At 44.3% G+C, this 22679-nt stretch overlaps 1 protein-coding gene across 1 annotated transcript in view; it reads left to right on the top strand.

The window, feature by feature from the left end:
• PFKL (phosphofructokinase, liver type) overlaps positions 1-22145 on the top strand; it is a 293377-nt gene extending 271232 nt beyond the window's left edge. The window contains exons 20-22 of the mRNA XM_086955453.1: positions 14748-14847; positions 20020-20125; positions 20242-22145. Of these exons, the coding sequence (XP_086811579.1) occupies positions 14748-14847; positions 20020-20125; positions 20242-20389 (354 nt within the window). The 3' untranslated portion in view covers positions 20390-22145. The remainder of the gene's footprint in view (positions 1-14747; positions 14848-20019; positions 20126-20241) is intronic.
• Positions 22146-22679: the final 534 nt, after the last annotated feature.

The raw sequence follows: 22679 nt of genomic DNA on the forward strand, positions 1-22679 counted from the left end.
TTTTCACGTCATACCATGCATTGCATTATGATTTTTTCCTGAAATGCATTGTTCTTATTTGCTCACCCATCCCTGTACATCTTTCCAAGATGGCCCCCACAGTTCCTCTCATCTTTCCTTCTTTCCTTCCTTAGTCCGTCATCGACTTCTATGCCCACCCATTCACTCTTAACGGTCCCGTGTCCACGCACAGTTTAGGCGCCCAGCTTTTTCCAACCCGAAGTAGTGAGCCTCACTATATGCGTAACGAAGTAAGTCTCCGCCGGCACCGCTCATGCAGGCGGCACCCTGACCCGATTCCTTCACTCTCTCCCACCCTCGTCACGCGCTGACGCTACCCCGCCCCATTCACTTTCCTCACTACCTCCGGCATCATTCAGCCCCCACCATTGATCGGCACTTTAACATTTACTGTCCGCACCTCCCTCACAACCCTCATTCTTACGGTAGCTTGTCTCCTTTTCAGCGCTCCTTGACAAAGGGCCACCCGCCCGAAATGCATCGGAGGCGTTCCCCTCGCATTACCGTCATTTGATCTTTTCAATGTCAAGATTATTGATATGACAAAAATATCAATGGATTAAGCTTTACGAAATGTGATTAAACACCTTCAATTGGATACAAACCTTTTTTGAATCATTGTTTTGAACTTTATCGTTGTGCCTCCACTGGGGATGTACTTGCATTACGATGCATACACCATTCTTCATGTAACAATCGTGGTTTGACGGAACCACGACCCTCGAGTGCACACGGACCTGCAATACCTTCCTTCAACCTTTCTTCAAGTTTATGATTCCAAAACTGCTGTGCCCCTCCTTACCTTTCTCATTGTGATTTCTTTCCGCCACACCGCGGATGCACGCTTCAAAATGCAATTTGATGAAATAAGCAAGAGTACCCAAGCCAGAGCACATACTCTGGCATATGACGACGAAGAACGCAATCGAATCTACTCGCTGATAGAGGAAGACATCAGCCCCACTTCAACTGCACGCAATAAAGAACAATGCATCAAACAATTATTGTACTTATCCAAAAGACACATCAATCAGAAGCTCCACGCGAGCACATTGCTCAAATACCACCGAGCTCTCCGAATCCCACGTGGCCTACGGATTTCTTTGAGACCATCTTTATGCAAAAATTCCAAATCGTTTAAAGATAAATGGGATGGGATCCTCAACAAATGTAGTCTCGACCTGATTCTATTAATAGTAGAAGAACTTTCCGGAATATTGAAAGAACTAGAACACGAAATTAAAGAAGTTGATGATGAATTGAAAAACATGCTCACTCCTGAAGAACTCACCAAAACTCTGGAAGATACTGAAAACATTCTTGACAAACATCGAAAGGAAATTAATGAACGGAAGTTAAGAAAATTCCGAAGAGATACACTCGATTACAAACTTGACGAGGTATACTCATGGGCTGACATCTACGCCCAACAGCGTCGCAACAGACCTCCCAACACCCAGACCGATACTTCATCCTCAGAAAGTGACTCTTCATCTCGCCCCACACGCAAACCAACGACTACACCACCTAATGATGAACAAGCCAACACTTCTACCGCCACACCAACTGCGGTTTCTTTTTTAGAATCAGGCCCAACACCAACCGAAGACTCAAGAGGAGCCAGAGCAAAAGAAAAAGAAAAGGACACCAACCCTCCCAACACACGGAGCACAGTAGTCAAGAAGGATCTCAAAGGCAAAAAGAACTTCTCGTGATTAACATTTCTAAAGTTACTATTCCTCAACACCAGATTGACCTACTTGAGAAGGGCACGTCATTTATCCCTGTGACACCCACTAACCTATTGGAACTAGAGGTTAGCACGTTTAAGTTTACCAGGAAACTCAAACTCCGCCACTTCTTTGATAATGTCATGCCACCGGTTACTACATGTAAAACAGATGAATTACATGGTCTACGGCCAACCAGTACTTTTCAAACACCCTGCAGCCACAAAAGCATTGATCTATTTGAGAACCTCGTTCGCAACGATCTATCTAAACTGAACTTCACAAAAAAAGTCAAACACCAGAATCTCACCACCAAAGATTGGGATACCCTTAAATCCCTTGCAAACAACACACAAATCAAATGTATCAAAGCCGACAAGGGCGACGCCCTAGTCATCCTTGACACTTCTATGTACACACAACGACTCCAAGAACACATACAAGATGGCTCCATCTATATGCAACTTGACAATAACCCTACACGGGAATTTTTCAACATTCTGCAAGAAATAGTTGTCAGAGCACATCGTAACGGAATCATTGAAGACCGCACCAAGAACTTTCTCTTACTCGAGTTTCCCAGGAGTCCGACCATTCACATGAGTCCCAAAATACATAAAGACCTCCACAACCCACCCTTTAGACCGATCGTATCGACTAGAGGATCAATTCACGAGCCCACCGGCAAATTCATTGATAAGTATCTTCAGCCGCTCGTCACCAAATCCAACAGCCATATCAAAGACACCACGGATTTTTTACTCAAACTTTCAACTATCCAAATTCAAGACCACGAGTCATGTATCCTATGCACTGCAGATGTCAACTCACTGTATACATCAATACCCCACCAGGGGGGTATCGAGGCCATTGAAGCAGCCCTTCTGAACAGCAACATCGATTCACAAATGCAATCATTCATTATGGAACTCATGGCATACACCCTATACCATAGCTACTTTCAGAATGACCACAAATGGTACTTACAGTTATCCGGGATGGCAATGGGAAACTGCGCTGCTCCCACATATGCTAATATTTACATGGACAATTTCGAACAATCATACATTTATGCTAACCGGACCTTTCAAGATAACATCAGAATGTATGTTCGATACATTGATGACCTCTTTTTCGTATGGACCAACACCAAACAATCACTGAATGACGCTTTGTTGGAACTTAACACGAAGGATAAACGTATCCAATTATCTTGGCAAATCAGCGATACACCAATTTCATTCCTCGATGTGAACGTGACAAGCACCTCCAAAGGCTTCAAGACTGATCTCTACTGAAAACCCACCGATCGCAACAACACCCTCCACTTTTCCAGCTTCCACCAGGGATCCCTTAAAAAACACATGCCGTTTTCACAAATGCTACGCGTTAAACGCATTGTTTCCGATGAGGATACCGCTGACATTCGCATTAAAGAAATGCACACACGCTTCCTAAAACGAGGATATCCAGAAACCACTCTCACTGAGGCGCAAACCCGAGTGGCTAAAATTTCCAGACATGAAAGCCTAACTAAGAAGTCCAAAAAAGAGGATCAACGCATGGTCCTCGTTTCTAAATTTTCCACATCCAGCACAATGTATAAGAAAATCATCCTTAAACATTGGCCGATCCTCCAAATGGACCCAGACTTTCGGGACATTTTTCAACAACCGCCTTTATTTGCCTATTCTAGGAGTAAGAACATCCAGGAAATTTTTTCGAAACCCACCATTCAACCTACTCAATATAAAGGCACCCAACCATGTCTAAACTGTAGCCACTGCAATAGCATCATCAAAGGTAATATCATCAGACACCCAATGAAAGGCAATCCCATCAAGCTTCAAGTCAACGCCTCATGTGACACCTCAAATCTGATCTATGCATTAAAATGTCCTTGCGGCAAGCTATACGTCGGCAAGACCGAGCGTAAAATCAAAACGCGTTTGAACGAGCATAAGTCGAACATTCGCTTGAAACACGACAAGTCCAACGTTGCCATGCACTTTGCTGAAGCCAGACATACCATTGCTCAACTCCAATACATCGTCCTAGAGACAGTTTCCAAGAAAGAAGGCATCAGTATGAGTAAATTCCTTCTCCAAAGAGAACTGGAATGGATTTATCGTCTTCAAACTCTTAAACCTCACGGTCTTAATGATCGTATTGAGTTCAGTTGTTATCTTTAAAGCATTTCTTTTCACGTCATACCATGTATTGCATTATGATTTTTTCCTGAAATGCATTGTTCTTATTTGCTCACCCATCCCTGTACACCTTTCCAAGATGGCCCCCACAGTTCCTCTCATCTTTCCTTCTTTCCTTCCTTAGTCCGTCATCGACTTCTATGCCCACCCATTCACTCTTAACGGTCCCGTGTCCACGCACAGTTTAGGCGTCCAGCTTTTTCCAACCCGAAGTAGTGAGCCTCACTACATGCGTAACGAAGTAAGTCTCCGCCGGCACCGCTCGTGCAGGCGGCACCCTGACCCGATTCCTTCACTCTCTCCCACCCTCGTCACGCGCTGACGCTACCCCGCCCCATTCACTTTCCTCACTACCTCCGGCATCATTCAGCCCCCACCATTGATCGGCACTTTAACATTTACTGTCCGCACCTCCCTCACAACCCTCATTCTTACGGTAGCTTGTCTCCTTTTCAGCGCTCCTTGACAAAGGGCCACCCGCCCGAAATGCATCGGAGGCGTTCCCCTCGCATTACCGTCATTTGATCTTTTCAATGTCAAGATTATTGATATGACAAAAATATCAATGGATTAAGCTTTACGAAATGTGATTAAATACCTTCAATTGGATACAAACCTTTTTTGAATCATTGTTTTGACCTTTATCGTTGTGCCTCCACTGGGGATGTACTTGCATTACGATGCATACACCATTCTCCAACCGACGGTGCCCCAGCATCCACAGGCCCCCAACTTACCTCTCTAACCGGTGAGGTTAACCGGTGTCCCCGAGCCTGCAGTCTTTCTTGAAACCGGAGAATCCCCATTGAAACCAGCAGGGTACCCAACGTCAAAACAGCACTCTGCACCCAGCCGCTGCTGCGGGTGCACTCTTTGTGCTAAACAGGATCCCCCTTTGCCCTGAGCGTAACACCAGGAGCTTTGCTCCCACAACCCAGAGGCCTGCTAGTAAGCAGCCACCAAACGGTGGCTCCCTGCCCCTCATTGAATAACACTGAGCCACAGCAATCTGTACTCAGCCGCCCTAGTGCCACTTTCCCTGCTGGGACTACGCCTCAGTGATTTATTGTTTCTATAAAGTGCATTAGTAAATTCCCTCCTTTACAAAGTTTGTTAGACTAAGGATCGGACTCTAGGTTACATGCCTAAATAACTATGAAACACACTATATTGCATCAGGCAAGGGGTGGTGGTGATTAGCCAGGCACCCTACACACACAATGGGGTGGGCGACAGGCACTCTGCCTTGTTGGGGAGTGGAAAGTTGTAATTCCACTGGCAGGGGAGCAGTTGGGGGGCAAGGGGTAAGGGTGGGGGGTATAGATGGGTTGTTTCATGTTATGGTTATTTTAACAGAGCATTCAGAGGAATTTATCTTCATCAGATACAGGTTCTACAGTATTCACATTGTCCATATGCTCGGGAGGATGAGGCGGGAAAGACCCTGTTGGTGCTATTGTGTCACATTGCTCTTTCAGATGGGAGATGCTACCTGCTGCATTATTGCTCGCACTACCTACCCCCTCTTTTCTCCACTACTACCCGACGTGACAGTTAAGAGAGATATGAAGCTGTCCATAATGACGTGGAATGTTAATGGGTTGGGAAGTAAGATCAAAAGGGGAATTGTCTTACAGTACTTCAAACTGCAACTTCCAGATCCGGTACTGCTGCAAGAAACGCACCTAGTAGGGAATAGCTGAAAGGCTCTTAACAGATGGGGTTATAAACATCTAGTACACGCGGGATTCACATAGAGCTCTAGAGGCCAGGTATACTCATACGCAAAAACCTCGCCCTCACACCTACTCGTGTGTGGAACGACCCGCAAGGTCCATTTGATGTGCTCGAGACGATATGGGCGGGTAGATCACTCAATGTAATCTCAGTATATCTTCCACCGGCACTGGGTAAAGCTGCACTGCAGGACCTGGGTACAATTCTCATAGATCTTCCCCAAGGTACTCTCATACCAGGAGGGGACTTTAACATGGTAATGGACGAGAAGCTTGATAGACACCCCCAAAGACCATCTCCCCGACGGATCACGCATATGGCTGACTTCGCCCAAGCACTGGGTGTCACAGACATGTGGCGAACATTAAACCCCACAACAGCATATTTCTCGCACTACTCCAACGTGAACAAAAGTATGTCTCGCATTGACTATTTCTTCATGTCACTAGCAGACATAGGCCTGTTCCAGCATCCCCATGGCCTCCCGAGATGGTATATCAGACCACTCTTCCCTCAGGATTGACCTTACATTTCACCGACACTGTACCCCAGGCGCCATAATCATAAACCTGTGGCTCTTATTGATCCCGGACATTAAGAACGAACTGGCCGAGCATACAGACTATTATTTCAACGAAAATGTTGGCTCTGTTGACACTATTTGGGAGGCTTATAAGACAGTGATTAAAGGGCGTGCACTTGCATTAAAGATTGGCTACATTAGGAACCAAAATGCTCAATTGACTCAATTAGAAAGCGACTTACTCCACCTGGAAACGGTGCATAATACCTCACCCACCGACACTACGGCCCTAGATCTCCGAAATAACAGCTAGAATACAATGCTCTCGCCTGGGGAAAAGACCCACACTAGACTCCTCCGCACATGCCATAGAGTGTACAAACTAGGTGAACGAGCCGGAAAAATGCTGGCGTGGTTGGAGCGACGAGATCAGGCGGCCAGGTGGGTCCACGAACTCCTAAATGAGGATGGGACGCAGGTAACTGATCTGCAGGAGGTGGCAGAGGCATTTGCAGACCACCTGGGAGCGATACATTCTTTCAAAATTACCACCTCCTCTAACGACTCATGCCAGCTCTTGGAGGAAATGCCCCTACCCATGATCTCTGATAGTGATAGAGAAGCTCTAGATGCTGACATAACAGCTGAAGAAATTGGTAAAGCCCTATTTGCTATTAACTCCGGGAAGGCAATGGGGCCCAACGGGATTCCCATTGAATTCCTCAAGGGCATGGCCCCTAAAATTGCTCCGCACCTCAAGAATATGTATAACGAGAGCTTAGAACAGGGTGTTCTTCCCTTGGATCAGAGGCTGGCGTCTATCATTGTCATACATAAACCTGGTAAACCAGCGACCAACTGCAGCTCGTATAGGCCCATCTCTTTATTAAGCTCAGAAGCCAAGTTCCTAGCAAAACGCCTTGCGACGTGCCTGATTACAGTCCTCCCCTCTCTAGTCCTTGATGATCAATCCGATTTCAGACCGAGCCGTAACACAGCCTTAAACATTTGTCGAGTCCATAACGTCCTGAGCCGGCAACCGTATCTACAGGAAAACACTGTTATATTGTCGTCATTAGATGCCGCCATGGCGTTTGACTCAACAGAGTGGCCTTACTTATTTGAGGTCCTGGCGAAATTTGGTTTAGATCCTCGATTTAGACAGTGGGTTACATTGTTATACACCGCACTGCTGGCCCAAATCAGAGTGAATAATCATACCTTGCGTATGTTTACATTGCAGAGAGGGACCAGACAGGGATGCCCCCTGTACCCCTTCTGTTTGCTTTGACTTTGGAGCCACTTGCACATTGGGTTAGACGTGGTGTTTGAACACGGGACCATACGATGGAGTGAAGATAGAGAGGTTAAAATTCCGCTATATGCGGATGATATCTTGATTTATTTGGTGTTCCCCGAGCCACACTTAATAGCCTACTCAATGTAATTACTAACTTTGGTAAGTACTCGGGGTACACTATTAACTGGTCAAAGTCAGTATTATATGTCCTACACGGCCCCCCACCTAAACAACCATGTGGGTATGAAATTGATGTGACCACCGAAGGTTTTAAATACTTAGAAATGTATATTACATCCAACCCCAAAATATTCTATGATCGGAAACTTCTGGGCCCCCTCCGGCGGCTACAAGATTATGTCAAACATTGGAGAACACTGCACTTGTCCCTACTGGGAAGAACAGCCTTATTTAAAATGCTTGCACTCCCTATATTTTTATACATGCTCCAAAATTGCCCATTCCCTATTTCTGACACCTGCTTCACCGCTATAGAGGGAGAGATCCGTACTTTGTTATGGGATGGCAAAACACCTCGCCACTAAACTGACAAAGGGGTTGTACGATGGGGGGGATCGCCCTCCCAGACCTGTTTTTATATTATTGGGCCACAGAACTAGTGGCCCCAAACCACTGGATTCACGGTTCCCCATGAAATCTGGTCTTTCACCTAAAGAGCTACCAAACTGGGAGGGAGGGCTATTTGGGTGCCCTCCATAGTAGGGTCCGGAAAGGCCGGTACCTTGGACCTATGTCGCTGATGGTGGCCATCTGGCACCAAGCAACTAAACGTTTAAGGTGGACAGACAAACTCACAAAATCCACACCGCTGTGGTCCACACAGAAGTTGGGACTACTCTGCCACAATGCGGCTTTCGATAAATAGGACACTATCGGTATAGCAAACACCGGCAACCTGATACACAGGGGCAAACTCCTCACTTTTAAAGAGCTACAGTCCAAACACAACCTTGCATCGGGGGAAATTTTTCGATACTTGCAGATCAGGCACGTATTTTTGACTTAATATCCCTGACATGTCCTCCTTACCAGACTCTTCTCCCCTGGAAGACCACCTACTCTCCGAACCGCTCCTAACAAAAGCTGTATCCTGCACATATTGCAAGCTCTGTAATAACCTACCTGATTCCTTTCAGACCCTCCGAGACCAATGGCAAGTGGACGTAGGTCCCATAGATGACAAGGACTGGCAAACTGCACTAATGTCCCCTAGGGAGACAGAGATAAGCCATCGCTTTAGTCTTATCCAACTGAAAATCCTACATCGCTCATACCTTTCTGGGGTACTTCTTGCTAAGATATGCAGCAGGGCAACCACGCTACGCCTCAGAAGCTGTAGACAAGATGGCACTTTTTATCATGTCCTCTGGGACTGCCCTGAAATACGCCCTCTATGGAATAATGCAACCAAAAAAATGAGGGACACGCTAGGAAAGCAGATCAACCTGACCCCTTGGTTGGGAATCCTGAACATATGGGAGGCCACTGATCTGACGGAAATAGAACAATGGGTGGCATTAGAATACCCATTAGTGAAGAGAGCTATTGCGAGGTTCTGGGGTTCCAGCACAAGGCCTTTAACAGTTGGGTGGATGGCGGAAATGGATCACTGCATAAAAGCAGAGAAGGAGGTCTATAAAATGCGTGGCTGTCCTAAGAAATGGGATCGGAAATGTGGGGGATGGAACGCGTTTAGAGACGATATTTGTACATCACCAACAGATGATATGGCAATGTACAGGCGAACAGAACAGTAAAACTCCTGGCTGCTTATAATGTGTAGCATGTGACTGTGAATACGCTGTACCTACTTATTGACATGCACTGTGATTTTACAATGACGACTCAGTGATTTGATTTAAGCTGTCTCTCTTTTTTCAGGGTCTAGGTTAATATGTTTCCCCTTGCACTCTATCTTTTTAATCACTGTCCCTTCTCAAAGCAGGTTTGAAAAATCCCATTTCAAAGATATTCATTTTATCCTGGGCTGCAGATGTTGTAAAGACCATTCCCTAACCCCCACCCCCACCCACGCACCTTTCAGTGATTGGACTGTCTGGAGTAGTTTCTGTTTAAAAAATATGTGAATTCTGAGTTTCTAAAATAAACCCTGACATAATTACTCCTTCTGCAGCTCTTTGAACCTTTTGAGTAGAGACCATATAAATTGGGACAGTCATAAATCAACGGGTAGTGGGTCAATCTGAAATGTTTACACAGTCCTGTCAGTCTGTGTTTCTCTCTGTTCTACAGAAGCAGTAGCCACTGTAGTACTTACTGGTACACTATTTTCAGTATTTTTAATGGGAACCACATAAAGTGGCAGACACTCAGTTAACAATGCATCCATTATTTCATCCCCTGAATCATTATATATTTGAAGCTTTTTGTCATCATTAATTCCCTACTCCTGCATCTGGTGCTTTACCAGTTTATCCTCACTTGCTTTGTCTCTTGCTGTCTTTTCCCACATGCTTAAAGCCACAAATTGTGCAGCTGTAGATGGTGTCTTTATTTCACATAACACTTCCCTTAATGTGTCAATAATTTGCAATTCAAAAGTACTATCTTTTGGAAACCTCAAAGGACCCTCTTTTTCAGTAATCTTGCACCATTTGTGAACCTGCATACATGAATATTGTCCCAAATTGGTAGACATAAAATGCACAGGTGTTCCTTCAGGAGCTAAGAGGAAAATATAAAAACTATAATGACTTCATAAAAGGTATACAATTTATTCAGACATACGTTAAAAACATGTTACATAATACAATTTAATAAAATATAGTATACAAAATTATACAAAAGTGGGAAACAGAAAAAAGGAAAATATAATTCCTATTAAACTGAGGTAGATACAAAAATATCTCAAATAAGGGGGTATCAAAAACCTCCAAATATCCAACTAGATCGTCACGATATCGTAATAGATTTGTACGATGATCAACCTTTTTCAACCGTGGTGACTCCCATAGAATACCTCAGAGTCAGAGCTGTTCAAATTAGCTCCGCTCAATAGTACGCCACGATATTCCTCCGTGTAAATCTGGCAGTTATAGTCAGTAAGCACAGCCAGTATGCCCCAAATGCCAGAATCCGTGCGTTTCACAAAAACCACAGTGAAATGTATATTGGTTTACTGGATAATCCCGTTCACATAACACGCAAGACCGCCAGCAGCCTGCTAATGTAACAATAACACGTGGTCCGGTCAGGCGCCTCGTTCGATTTTGTTATTGTGGTATTCATATATTTTATCCTGAAGAAGGTGCTGGCTCTCTAAATACAGGCCCACCGAAATGCGTCAATGCAATCCCGGAGTAGTGATACGCTAAGTCTGTGAAGCAATGACTCTAACCAAGACAATTTTACATGTGCTAGAGCTGGATTGTGTTTTTGACTATTGTATCTACCTCAGTTCAATAGGAATTATATTTTCCTTTTTTCTGTTTCCCACTTACGTATAATTTTGTATACTATTTTTATAAAATTGTATTATGTAACATGTTTTTAACTTATGTCTGAATAAATTGTATACCTTTCATCAAGTCAATATAGTTTTTATATTTTCCTCTTTGCTCCTCCTCGAAGTGAATTGAGTATATGTGTATGTGTATTTTGTAGAATATTTACCCAAAGGGGAAATTTTGTTTTGACATTTGTCTTTTGGTACCCTACCCCTTTGGTCTATTGGGTCCCTCTCTTTTACTAGAGAGGCTCCTTCAGGAGCATCACCAATTAAAAACAAATTTTTCACTTTACCTCCAAACAGTTTCTTTAAACCTTCAAAATTTTAATCTTTGCAATAGTTCAATGTAATTTCTTTTCTCCAATGCTGTCAGTCTCAATTTCAGTCAGTTTAACTCCTACTACTGACCCTTTCAACTGTAATATTTTTCAGAGTGTGGGTTTACTGAGAAGAGTAGATTGGTACCAAACACTCCTGTGTTCAGTGAAGTCACCATGGTTGAAAATCCCAGCCCTTTTACTCTCCATGGCTTCCCTGGCACTTACAATATTAGGTAATATACCTAAATATTGTAGGGGGCATATCTGGTCATGCAAATATGCCTACACCTGGGATTAGTGCACCCTGCCTTAGGGCTTGTAAGACGTGCTAGAGAGGTGACTTACCTATACATTAAGCAATGCTGGTTAGATTTGGCAAACAGGCAGTGTGCCATGTCGACTTTGTTGTTTTTGTCTGCACCAGGGCATGCATGCTGCAGTGGCAGTCTGCATGGCCTAGATAAGGAGTCGCTAGGAGACCCTCTACAGGCCCAATACCCTAGGTACCCAGGTACCATTTATTTGGGAATTACAGGGCACCTGGAGGGCCAATTGTGGAACAGTTTTGGTGAAGAAGCATTGGCACAGGGGACCTGGTTGGTACGGACCCCCTGCACTACAATCTAATCCTATTCCAGGCAAAAAGTTAGGGCCAACCAGGTCAAAAGAGGCACTAACTCACATTACCTTAGAGGTGCCCCCTGAAAGCTTATCAGCCATTTAGTGTGCTGGCTGACTGGTATCTACTGGCTTGCTACCACAGACTAGTTTCTGACCCCCTGCAGATGAGAACCAGTGCTCTCAGAGGTCAGGAGCAATGTCTGCTCTGGCAGGAGGTGTTTACACCTCCTCCACTCCAGCAAGATGGCTAGTGATTTAGCATATCAAGGCCAGGTGCCTCAAAGCCCCTGCCACCTTTATATGCGACCCGAGCAGCCTACAAACCTGTGAGATGCTACCTCCGCCCTAAAGCCCATTTGGCACCAGGTTAGGCGGGACCTTAGTTATGTAGGTAGGCATGTTGTACCCACAGGCTAGTCACCCCCACCACCACCTCATGTGGGCTGCCACGAAAGAAGAGTTCCACCTTCTTGATTTTGTTGTAATTAGGAACTCCGGGACTAGTTAATGCCCACTCCCCACAGGAAGTGGTCATATAGGGGGTGTAGTGACTAAGGGTAAGTAGCCCATTGGCTACTACCCTTCACTCCTCCTTAATGCCCCTAAATTCAGTATTTAGGGGGCCCCTGACACCAGGAACTCCAATCGGACTGACTCCAAAAGAAGAAGGACAAAGAAGAGCTGAAGAATTCGAGAACAGAGCGCTTGCTTTGGACTTTGGCGCAAACTCTGCCTGCCTGCTCCTGTCCCGACAATCGCCCAACCCGACTCGTCCTGCAGCTCTTCATCTTCCAACAGCCTCGGAAGGCTGCCAGCACTATGTAATGCTTCTCCCACTAAGTGTGGAGATGCCAGGACCCCAGGAGCCACCCAACACCAATGCATGAGGTACTGGAGCCTGTTGCAGGCACCTAGACTTGTTTGTGTTCAGTCCGAACACCACAGCCACCAAAACGGACCTGCACGTCGGATGAACATCATCAGAGGCCAGCACCATGCCAGAAGTCGCCTTGCTCTGTTTTTTCTCCCCCTTCTGCAGATGCACCGAGAACCGCGGGAGCCTCAAACTCGATGACCAACCGGACAAAACACCTATGCACCCAGCCCCCCAACCAGAGAGTATTGAAACTGACTGTGTCTCCGTGGCCTTGAGACCCCAAGAGTGAAGCCCCCCTTTGGGATCTGCCTGACTGGTTCCCCTTGCAGCCTTTTTCCTACAGGTACTTTTCCCATTGACTACACAATTTAGTGTCCGAGGCCACCACCTCTGAAAGCACCTCTCGACCCGGACACCCCTGCGCAGGTAAAATGTAACTCTTGGTGCTTTCTAGGACCTTGGCCCCTACTCACCTTAAGTCCTGAAGATCAGTCCTGTAAGTCGTTTTCAAGTGACCCTATGCAGTGAATGTTTCTCCCTTAGGATAACATTACCACGTTCGAGGCTCATGCCTCAAATCTGATCGCTGCCATTTTCTACTGTAAAATTGTATATCTTCCTAAGAACTTACCCAATTACAAGATTATTGGTGTTAAAAAAGTTCTATAAAAAATGTATATTTCTAAATTGGTCTTTAGTTTCTTCTTGAGTGTGTCTAATTTTTTGACTCTGTGTATACAACCAATGCTCAACACTACCGTCTGATAAGCCTAAACTGCTCAACCTCACTATCCTAAAAGAGAACCTGTAAGGGTCATCACAATTTTCTTCATAGTGTACCTCATGTTGGTAAACTACCTATAAAGACAGCTTCTAGGATAGGACATTATGACCAAAGCACCATGAATGAAAAGTAAAAGTGTCATTTGGGAAGCATGGATGTCTCATCCATGCAAGGTGTGCTTTTGGCTAAGAAGTCCACATCAACATTTTTTTCAAGAGCGGACTAGTAAATGCTCTGACCACTTCCCACTGTGTTTTCAGCTAAACCAATCCATAACCTCTTGTGAAGAAGGGAGACTAGGGTGCTCTATTAAATTGTATATCCTTGCTAGGAATTTGTTACTTTTAATTCTATATTTTTTACCTCCGCAACAGCCACTTTACCAATCCCATTGGGAAATGCCTTGTTTCAATAGTACTTGGCAAGGAAACCTGTGGGAACTGGTAGGTAGGTGATAGAAAGAAGGGGCTATCAAGCAAGATGGTGTGCATATGTGATTAATCATTAATAGGTTTTTCTTAACCTCTGTGTGTAGTTGCAGTGTTTCCCAATGAGTTGTGAAAGATGGGGAGCAAAAAACAAACCGTACTTTGAATGTTCATTTTAATAAAGCTTTTCTGATGGTATGCTAGTTTAAAGATGGAGAACGTGGAGCACACAATTTGGGGGCAGTCAAAACACCAAGCTGTTGTCAGGGAATGAACATTCATTAGTAATACTTGAACTTTGTGCCAGAGTTATGGTAAGTATCCCATTTCTGACCAATAACCTTCGGGGATAATAAAGCTCACTGTGATTCGGTCGGTATGTAGATCTCCTTGTTCATCATAACATTCTAATTTGAATTATTTTTTTAATCTTCCCTCTAGCATACAGCTACTAGCATACAACTTTCCTCATACTTGTACATTTATTTACCGAAGTCCTGAATTCGTCCATTCACTCTGGTGAATGTACATATTACTTTTTTGTGTGCATCTCCTCAAATTTTGAGACGCTACAAAACTGCCTCAATATGTAATATTCTAGTTGATGCCTAAAACTGTATGCATTTTTATGTATTTTCTGTGTTTTTAAATAGTTTCTATATTGTTTCTAATAATTATGTAATGGTTCTAATTTGTTTATCCTTAGGGTGGAGCACCAACCCCATTTGACCGGAATTATGGCACTAAGCTGGGTGTGAAGGCAGCTCTCTGGATTTCTGATCAGCTTCGTGCTTCATATCGCCAGGGTAAGCGGATACCGTGCACTATATGCACTTCAGGATGATTATCAGAAGTAGCTGGCATTTGCAGCCTTCAAGTTTGAAGGCTCGGGGACGTAGGTTCACCTCTGGTTCTTTTCTCCAGGGAGCATGGCGTCTGGATGCAGGGGTGTCTTTTTAGGTCGGATTTTACCTTACCAGGCCACACGCACTTGAGGGGGGTCTCCGGGCAGAGGCTGCAGGCAACATCGGGGGGAGGCCTGGAGGGGTCAACCCATGGTAGACTCGGACGTGATGGGGGACCTCGCTGGGACCGGTGGGCCACTCGAACTCAGGCCATAGGCGACGGGTGCAGTGGTGGTTCCAGGCATCAGCTTTCTTTGTCCTCCGCATGCTCAGAGTCCATCTAGGGAGTTTCTTTTGAACTTAGCTGCTGTTCACAGGAGATCTGGTTTTTGTTGAAGGCAGTCAGTCCTCCCAGGATTCTGAAGGTCGCTGGCTGAAGGACAGGGCGACTTTTGCTGCAGGATCTCTTGAAACTGCAGACGGGCCGGTAGGGCTGGGACCAAGTCAGTTCTTCTCTGCTGGGCGTCTTCTTTCGTCCTTCTTTGTCGGTTGGCGGGAATCAGAGATCCTGGTTCAGGGCTGCCCCCTAAATACTGTGTTTAGCGGCGTTTTAGGGTCTCGAGGTCAGTAGCCAATGGGCTACTGACCTTAGGGTGACTGCATCCTTAGTGTGCACAACCCCTAATCCTGATTGGGGAGTGCCTGCCATCTGCATGGTGGCGGGCACTGAAGAGTGGGCGTCACCTCGCCTCCCCCACCTTAGGGGTGGGATTGGCAGAGGTGGACATACCTTCTGGGTTGGCTAATTTTTCCCGCCTGTCTTCCCGCCGAAAAAGGAGGGATATATGAAGGGGACCTGCTCCTGATATCAGGAAAGGCTGGGGTCACATTGCAAAGGCTGCAAGGCCTTCGAAGCTCCTCTGCCACAGATGGCTCTTTCAGGCCTGGGGGAGAGTGAGCACCTACACCCAGGAAAGGCTTTGTTTCCAGGCTCAGGGAGCAGGAGCTCCCACCCCAGGGGTACAGAAACGTTCATGGAGGCAGTCTGGTGTGTGCCAGTCAGGGAACCCACCAGAGGCTGGTCGGTTTTCGTGGGGCATCTCTAAGTTGCCCTCTGTGTGCATTTTTCATCAATCTCACACTGGCATCAGAGTGGGTTTAATGTGCTGAGAAGTTTGATACCAAACCTCCCAGTTTTCAGTAAAGCCATTATGGTGCTGTGGAGTTCGTAATGACAAAATCCCAGCAACATATACTCTTTGTGGCAGTACTGCACTTACAATGTCTAAGAACTGGCTTAGACATTGTAGGGGTACAGGGCTCATGCACGTGTACCCTCACCACTGGTATATTGCACCCAGCTAGAGGGGTGGCTTACCTATGCCAGGGCAGTGGGTTGTAGGCATGACACACAAGGATGTGTGACATGTAGACTCGTTACTTTGTTCTGCACCAAAACACGCAGCCTGCAATGGGAGTGTGTGTAAAGGTACAGGGTCTCTTAAGGGTGGCACAATAAGTGCTGCAGTCCTCAAAGGCCTCCCCTGGCCACAGAACCCATGGTACCCATGGTACTTTTTACAAGGTACTGACATGTGGCCAGAGGTGGCAGTTGGGGTACAAGGTACAGTTTTTGGGAAATACAGGCCCTGTGAACCTTTTGGCAGGGACCCAGGGCACATCAAGTCAAAGTTGTTCCTCGGCTTGACTGGGTATTACAGGAGGTTTGTGAAGGACTATGGGTCCATAGTGACTCCCTTCACAGAACTTATCTTCCCTCACAGAGCTTACCTTCAGGAAGATGCCCAAGAAAGTGAACTGGGCAGAAAGGTGTCAAAGGGCTTTTGACACTCTGAAACATGCAATGTGCTCTGCCCCAGTCCTAAAAGCTCCAGATTACTGCAAGCAGTTCATTGTACAGACATATGCCTCAGAACATGGGCTAAGTTCAGTCCTAACCGAAACCAACGATGAGGGATATGATCAAAAAGTTGCTTTTATAAGCAGAAGACTACTCCTAAGAGACCAGCGTTGGATTGCCATACAGGCTGTGGTCTGGTCCTTGAAGAAGATGAGGCCATACCTGTTTGGCACTCAATTCCTAGTTAGACCAATCACAGGCCTCTCAAGTGGTTACAACAGATGAAAGGTGAACATCCTGAACTGCTAAGGTGGTCCATATCCCTAGAGGGAACTGGCATTACAGTGGAACACGGACCTGGGACTGCCCATGCCAATGCAGATGGCCTTTCAAGGTTCTTCCATTTAGAAGAAGACTCTCCAGGGGAAGGTTTGTGTAATACTCTTTCATTTGTGGCAGGGGCATGTAAGAAAGTGCCTCTTTTGACATGGTTAGCCCCCACTTGTTGCCGCTTTTGATCTAGTTTTAACTGTAGTGCACAGAGTTCCTGCCAACCAGGTCTTCCTGCCAACCAGGTCCCCTATGCTTCTTCCCTAAAACATATCCACAGTTAGTGCTACTTCCTTCCCTGTAAGCCCCTGGTAAATGGTACCCCGAGTACCTAGGGCCTGGGAACTGAAGAGGGTCCCCTGGGACATCCCTCACTAGGACCATGCCACTGCTCTAGCAGCTTGCATCCTTCTCTGGGGTGAAAAACAACAAAGTCGCTGTGGCACCCTGCCTGGGTACCATGCCATCCAGCACTGCCTGAAGGTATAGGTAAGTCACCCCTCTAGCAGGCCTTACTACCCTAAGGCAGGTGCACTATACCACAGGTGATGCCATTACTGCATGAGTAGATATGCCCCTACAATACTTAAATCAATTCTTAAATATTGTAAGTGCCAGGGAAGCCATGAAGAGTACATGGGCTAGGAACCTGACAACTCGAGTTTCCTAGCACCATGATGGCTTCAGTGAAAACCAGAATGTTTGGTACCAAGCAGCTCCTTGTAATAAATCCACACTGATGCCGGTGTAAGATTTATTACACCATGTACTCAGAGGGAAACTTAGAGGTGCCCCCTGAAAACCTACTGCCCCTGGTGTGGACACGGACTGGCTTTAGGCAGCCTGCTGCACACAGACATGTTTCTGGACCCCTCGTGAAGAGCCTCTGCTCTTTGGGAACAGAAACTGTCCACATCCTGGTCCATCCACCAGGATGGACCAGTGCTCGAAATGGAAGTTTCAAAGGCCTGCTACTTTCGAAATGTGACCCCAGCCTCTTGCTAGCAGCAGATCGCAGCCTCCAGTTTACACCCTTACTTTGGGCAGGAAAACCTAGAAGAATAGGAGGTGTGCCCACCTCTGCCAAATCCATACCTAAGGTGGGGTGAAACACATCTTTCAGTCCCCTCCATCTTGAAGATGGGAACACCTCTCAAAACAGGGCTAGGTCTAACCCCCCCACCCACCGGAAGGTAGCATAATTGCGGGTGGAGTTATCCAGGTAAGGTGCCTATTGGCCCTACCTACTACTCCCCTAAAACGCCCCTAAATTTTGTATTTAGGTGGCTACCCCAGACCAGAAAACTAGATCTGCGATGAACTAAGAAGAATAAAGACATCCCTGCAGAGAAGTCTGGAGACAGGCCGGTAGAACTGGGGCCAAGGCAGTGGTTGTCTTCAGTTTCGACGAACCTGCGACCTGCCTTTGCAGCCAGTGACCTGTAAAAAAACCCTAGGAGGGTTGCTGCCTTCGAAAAAAAAAACCAATCTCCTATGGACAGCAGACCTGTCCAGAGGAAATCTGCTCCAAGGGCTCTGTATCCAGCTTGAACCGTGACTCCTGCCCACTCTGCACCCGACGCCTATGGCCCAAGATGGAGTGGCTCACCTGCACAGTAAATCTCCTCAGCGATCCTTACCTCGAGTCCAGCCTTGGCTGACCTCCCCGACGGCGCATGTAGTGTGAATCCAGAGGTCCTCCCTGACTCTGACGGGCTCCGGTAAGAAGACTCGGACGTCGAAAGGCACCCCTGCACATGAAGCCCCTGGGCCTTGAAGAGCTGCACAGATGGTGCCCCTACAACCCCCACATCTCTACTTACCCTTCTGTAGTTGGTATTCCTTCTGCAACCTCCATTGCAACGACTGCAGCCTTTTTGTCGAAAGCAGAATCTCCATTGAAAAGCATTGGGTGCCAGATGCTGAATTTGCAACCCGCACAAGGCAACCCCTGTGCCACTGGTAGAGTAGGTTTGGTGCTGCTTTGTGGCCCCCCATGTTGGTCCTAATGCTTGACCCCTGTAAACAATCTATTTACCTGTAAGCAATGTGGCTTAGAGCACCCGAACACCAATTTTGACCTCTGCACCTGTCCTCCCATGTGCCGCTGGTGGTGCAGTTTTTGTACTTGCCTAAATCTTGACCCTTGCTGACCTTTGTTCCCGAAGACTGGAACTATAAGTTGTGCACTTACCTGATAAAGCGCATTATTGTTATCGACTATAGGCTAGCATTGAACTGTTCAGAAATTTCACAAAGTGTAGACTTTTGAAGGTGAAAAATATTTTTAATTAAAAACGTACTTACCTTATTGTAAAGATCTTGGTATCAAAACAAACAAAGCCTATTTTTCAGAATGTTTAAAACCAATTAGCAGAAGTGTAAGAGGCGCCCTTGATACCAATGTGGAAAGCAACATTTATCATTTAGAAAGCTCTCAAGATTATCTGCCTTATGGCAATCTTCATTTCCAGAGTAATGTCCCAAGACTGACATCAGTATTTAGATCAGATTATCAGGCATAAGAGGATTTTCTTCTTTCTTTTCTGATGCAGTATTTAGAGAAAATATTAATATCAATAGGACCATGAGATAAAAAAACAAATAATATTGCTGTTTAGTCTATTATGGATCTTGAGTTCAAATAGAAGGTATAATTTTGATAGCCATTTCATTGTGAATTCACCACAGAATGAATACAGTAAGTAACACATTTTACAGCAGGAACAAATCGTCAAAACCATATTGAAGATCAAATCAGTGGAAAAAAATGAATACTTGAAGACACAAATGAATTTGTAAGGCAATAACAAAACTTAACACAAATAAGACAATTTTAACCCCTGGTATCATTGGAAAGAAGGTCGTTTTTGCAACTGTAAGATTTTAGCATGTGTAATGTATTTTTTTCAAGTAACTTATTGCCCACATTTATTTTGCAGGCCGTGTGTTTGCAAACTCCCAAGACTCTGCTTGCGTGATTGGACTGAGAAAGAAAGGAGTAGCTTTCACCCCAGTTGTTGAATTGAAGGAGATAACGGATTTTGAGTAAGTACAACTGCATGAATGAATTTGCCGGGTGGTATTTTTTTGTGCTCTGTAATATTTAACAAGGAAACATATCATTTGTCTCAGACTTTTGTTTTCTTATTTTTCATTTATAGGCACCGAATGCCAAAAGAGCAGTGGTGGCTCAAGTTGTGTCTTATGTTGAAGATGTTGGCAAATTATCAGGTCAGCCTGACTGAAATTGCTCCTGGGAAGATTGAACATGTGACACGCAGGTCGCTGAGCATTGAAAAGGGATTTTAGAATTATAGTTGATAGAAGAAATCTTGTGATTTACAACATGATGAATTGATTTAAATGAAAATTTTGCATTCAGTGATCAAATGTTAATGCTGCAGTATGTTTCTGAGCCCAAGAGACAGAGGTATCTTTGTCTAACATATTGTTTTTTTTAATAGTCTGTCAAACGACTTATTGAATCACCTGTATAATGTGCATGTAAAATTAATTTTACACCTGCACCTCTCTAGTAGCATAGTAAGTAATTTTGCAACTCCTCCAACTAACATTAAAATGTAAACTAACAGTGTTAGTTTCTGTAAAAGTATATGGCAAGATTAACAATTTTTTTAATAACCATTTTCTGTGAAGTGCAGTTTATGTACCTCAAAAGGCATTGAACAAATTCAGTTCATATTGACAGGTGAGCATAGATGTCCTTAATTGATGTTTGGTTTTGTAAAAGTATTAGTGTCATTTCATTTCAGACTAATTAGGCGACTGGATTTAGATTGACTGCAGTTAGAAGGGTATGTGGCTAAAGCCTGTACACTTCATAAAATCAATTAGATTAACATCTTTCATTATGCCTGTATTAACCTACTCCAGATCCTCATCACAAACTATCCCATTTTATACCAAGTCAGTACAGGCTTAAAACATGTTAAATTGTATCTGCACTATCTTTTCCATTGAAAATATGTACACGGTTTAAGTGTTTCTGGGCTGCCTGTTCAGCTATATTTCATGTTGGAATTAAGTATCACAGATGCAATAAAATCAGGTTTGCATTGTTTTTTTCTCATTTGTAAAACAATCAAGGGTAATTAGTATCCATTTTATTAGGAGCTATATTTGTCCACTGCTTTACAGCACTAATAAATTACTCTATGTTGCTAAATGTTGAACTTTGTGTGAAATAAACTTTCACCTTATTTCTGATGGTTCCTCCTATTTTGAAACATTCACTTCTATGGGACAACAGAAATTTAACCAAACATTTAATATGTTGGAAACCTCTAACACAATTACTATTTTTAAAAAATCCCACTGATCTCCTGATCAAAGCTGCCTTTCATGTTAGTACTTATTTCGTACTGTTGGAACAAATGGGACAAGTCATTTCTTCAGGGCATTCCTGCAAATAAAACCAAATACTACATTTCCCCTCCAGCTTCTTATTTTCCTGTAATCTTGTTTAGCTACCCCGGTTATAACACATGAAATTCTGATTTTCCAGAGTTTTTCTTTATGAATAATGTAAAGTATTTAATTGTGGTCACAAATGCAGTATTAACGTATGTTTTTTATTTAAACAAATATCTAATGTAGCTAAGAATTAATATCTATCTCAAAACTGTCATCCCACCTGGTCCGTATCCTCTTCATAGCAAACGCTTCTTTTAACTTGTATAATAGAAAATTAGACAGGTAGAGGTGGAAAACATTAAAAAAATTAGTGGCTGTACAGTTACACAAAGCTATCAAAAAGAATCTCTTGTTTCTATATAGTATGCATAACCAACTAATTAATAAACTTAAAACAAAGTACTGTATTGTCTTTTTCTTTACACATATAGCTTATAAAGTGGTGGCTAGCATATTTTGTTTTAGCATATTTCTAATGAACAGTTATTTAAATCAGAGCTTCTCTATCATTCAAGTTAAATTTTGTAACAGTTGTATATTTTGGGCATCATCTTGGATTTCCAAATATGGGAAAAGCGTTTACTGTTTTCATTCTTCTTTCAGAATAAATAACTGACTGATTTTACCTGGCCTTGCTAGCATCTGTGATCTTTCATAGCGTACATCTTAAATGTGATCCAGTCTGTCAAATATGTGTTTCCAGTTTGGATTTACTGTGAGTCGCACTCCCATATCTTGTGTTAGGGTAATGTTCCACCACCAACCTTTGAGGGTGTTTTCCCATTGCGGTGTATAGGTGGCTTTTCAGCAGTTATTTCTGCAGTGTCAGTTTGAATCAGTCTATTGAGTAGTTGCCATACTTTCTGTGAGACCTATAACAGCATGTTTACAATTCAAACCGATTTTGGTTTTCTAGCATTTCCCAAAGCTATATACTTTTTACATCTTTGTTATGCCATGACCCACCATTATCTGAGTAAGTATGTGTTTTTCTGAAACAAGTGGTTCGAGGCATGTGGGCTGCTGAATTCATATCTGTGCATAGATCGCCGCCTAGTGTTTGGTCCGGATGATTGCACATTGTTGTCCTGGAAGAGTCTTCGAAGTATCACGAGATAGATGGCTCCTCCCTCGGACTACAGTGCGCATGGGCATCCTCTCCATC

This window comes from Lissotriton vulgaris, chromosome 2_1 (assembly GCF_964263255.1).
Source record: "Lissotriton vulgaris chromosome 2_1, aLisVul1.2, whole genome shotgun sequence".
NCBI classification, from domain to species: Eukaryota; Metazoa; Chordata; class Amphibia; order Caudata; family Salamandridae; genus Lissotriton; species Lissotriton vulgaris.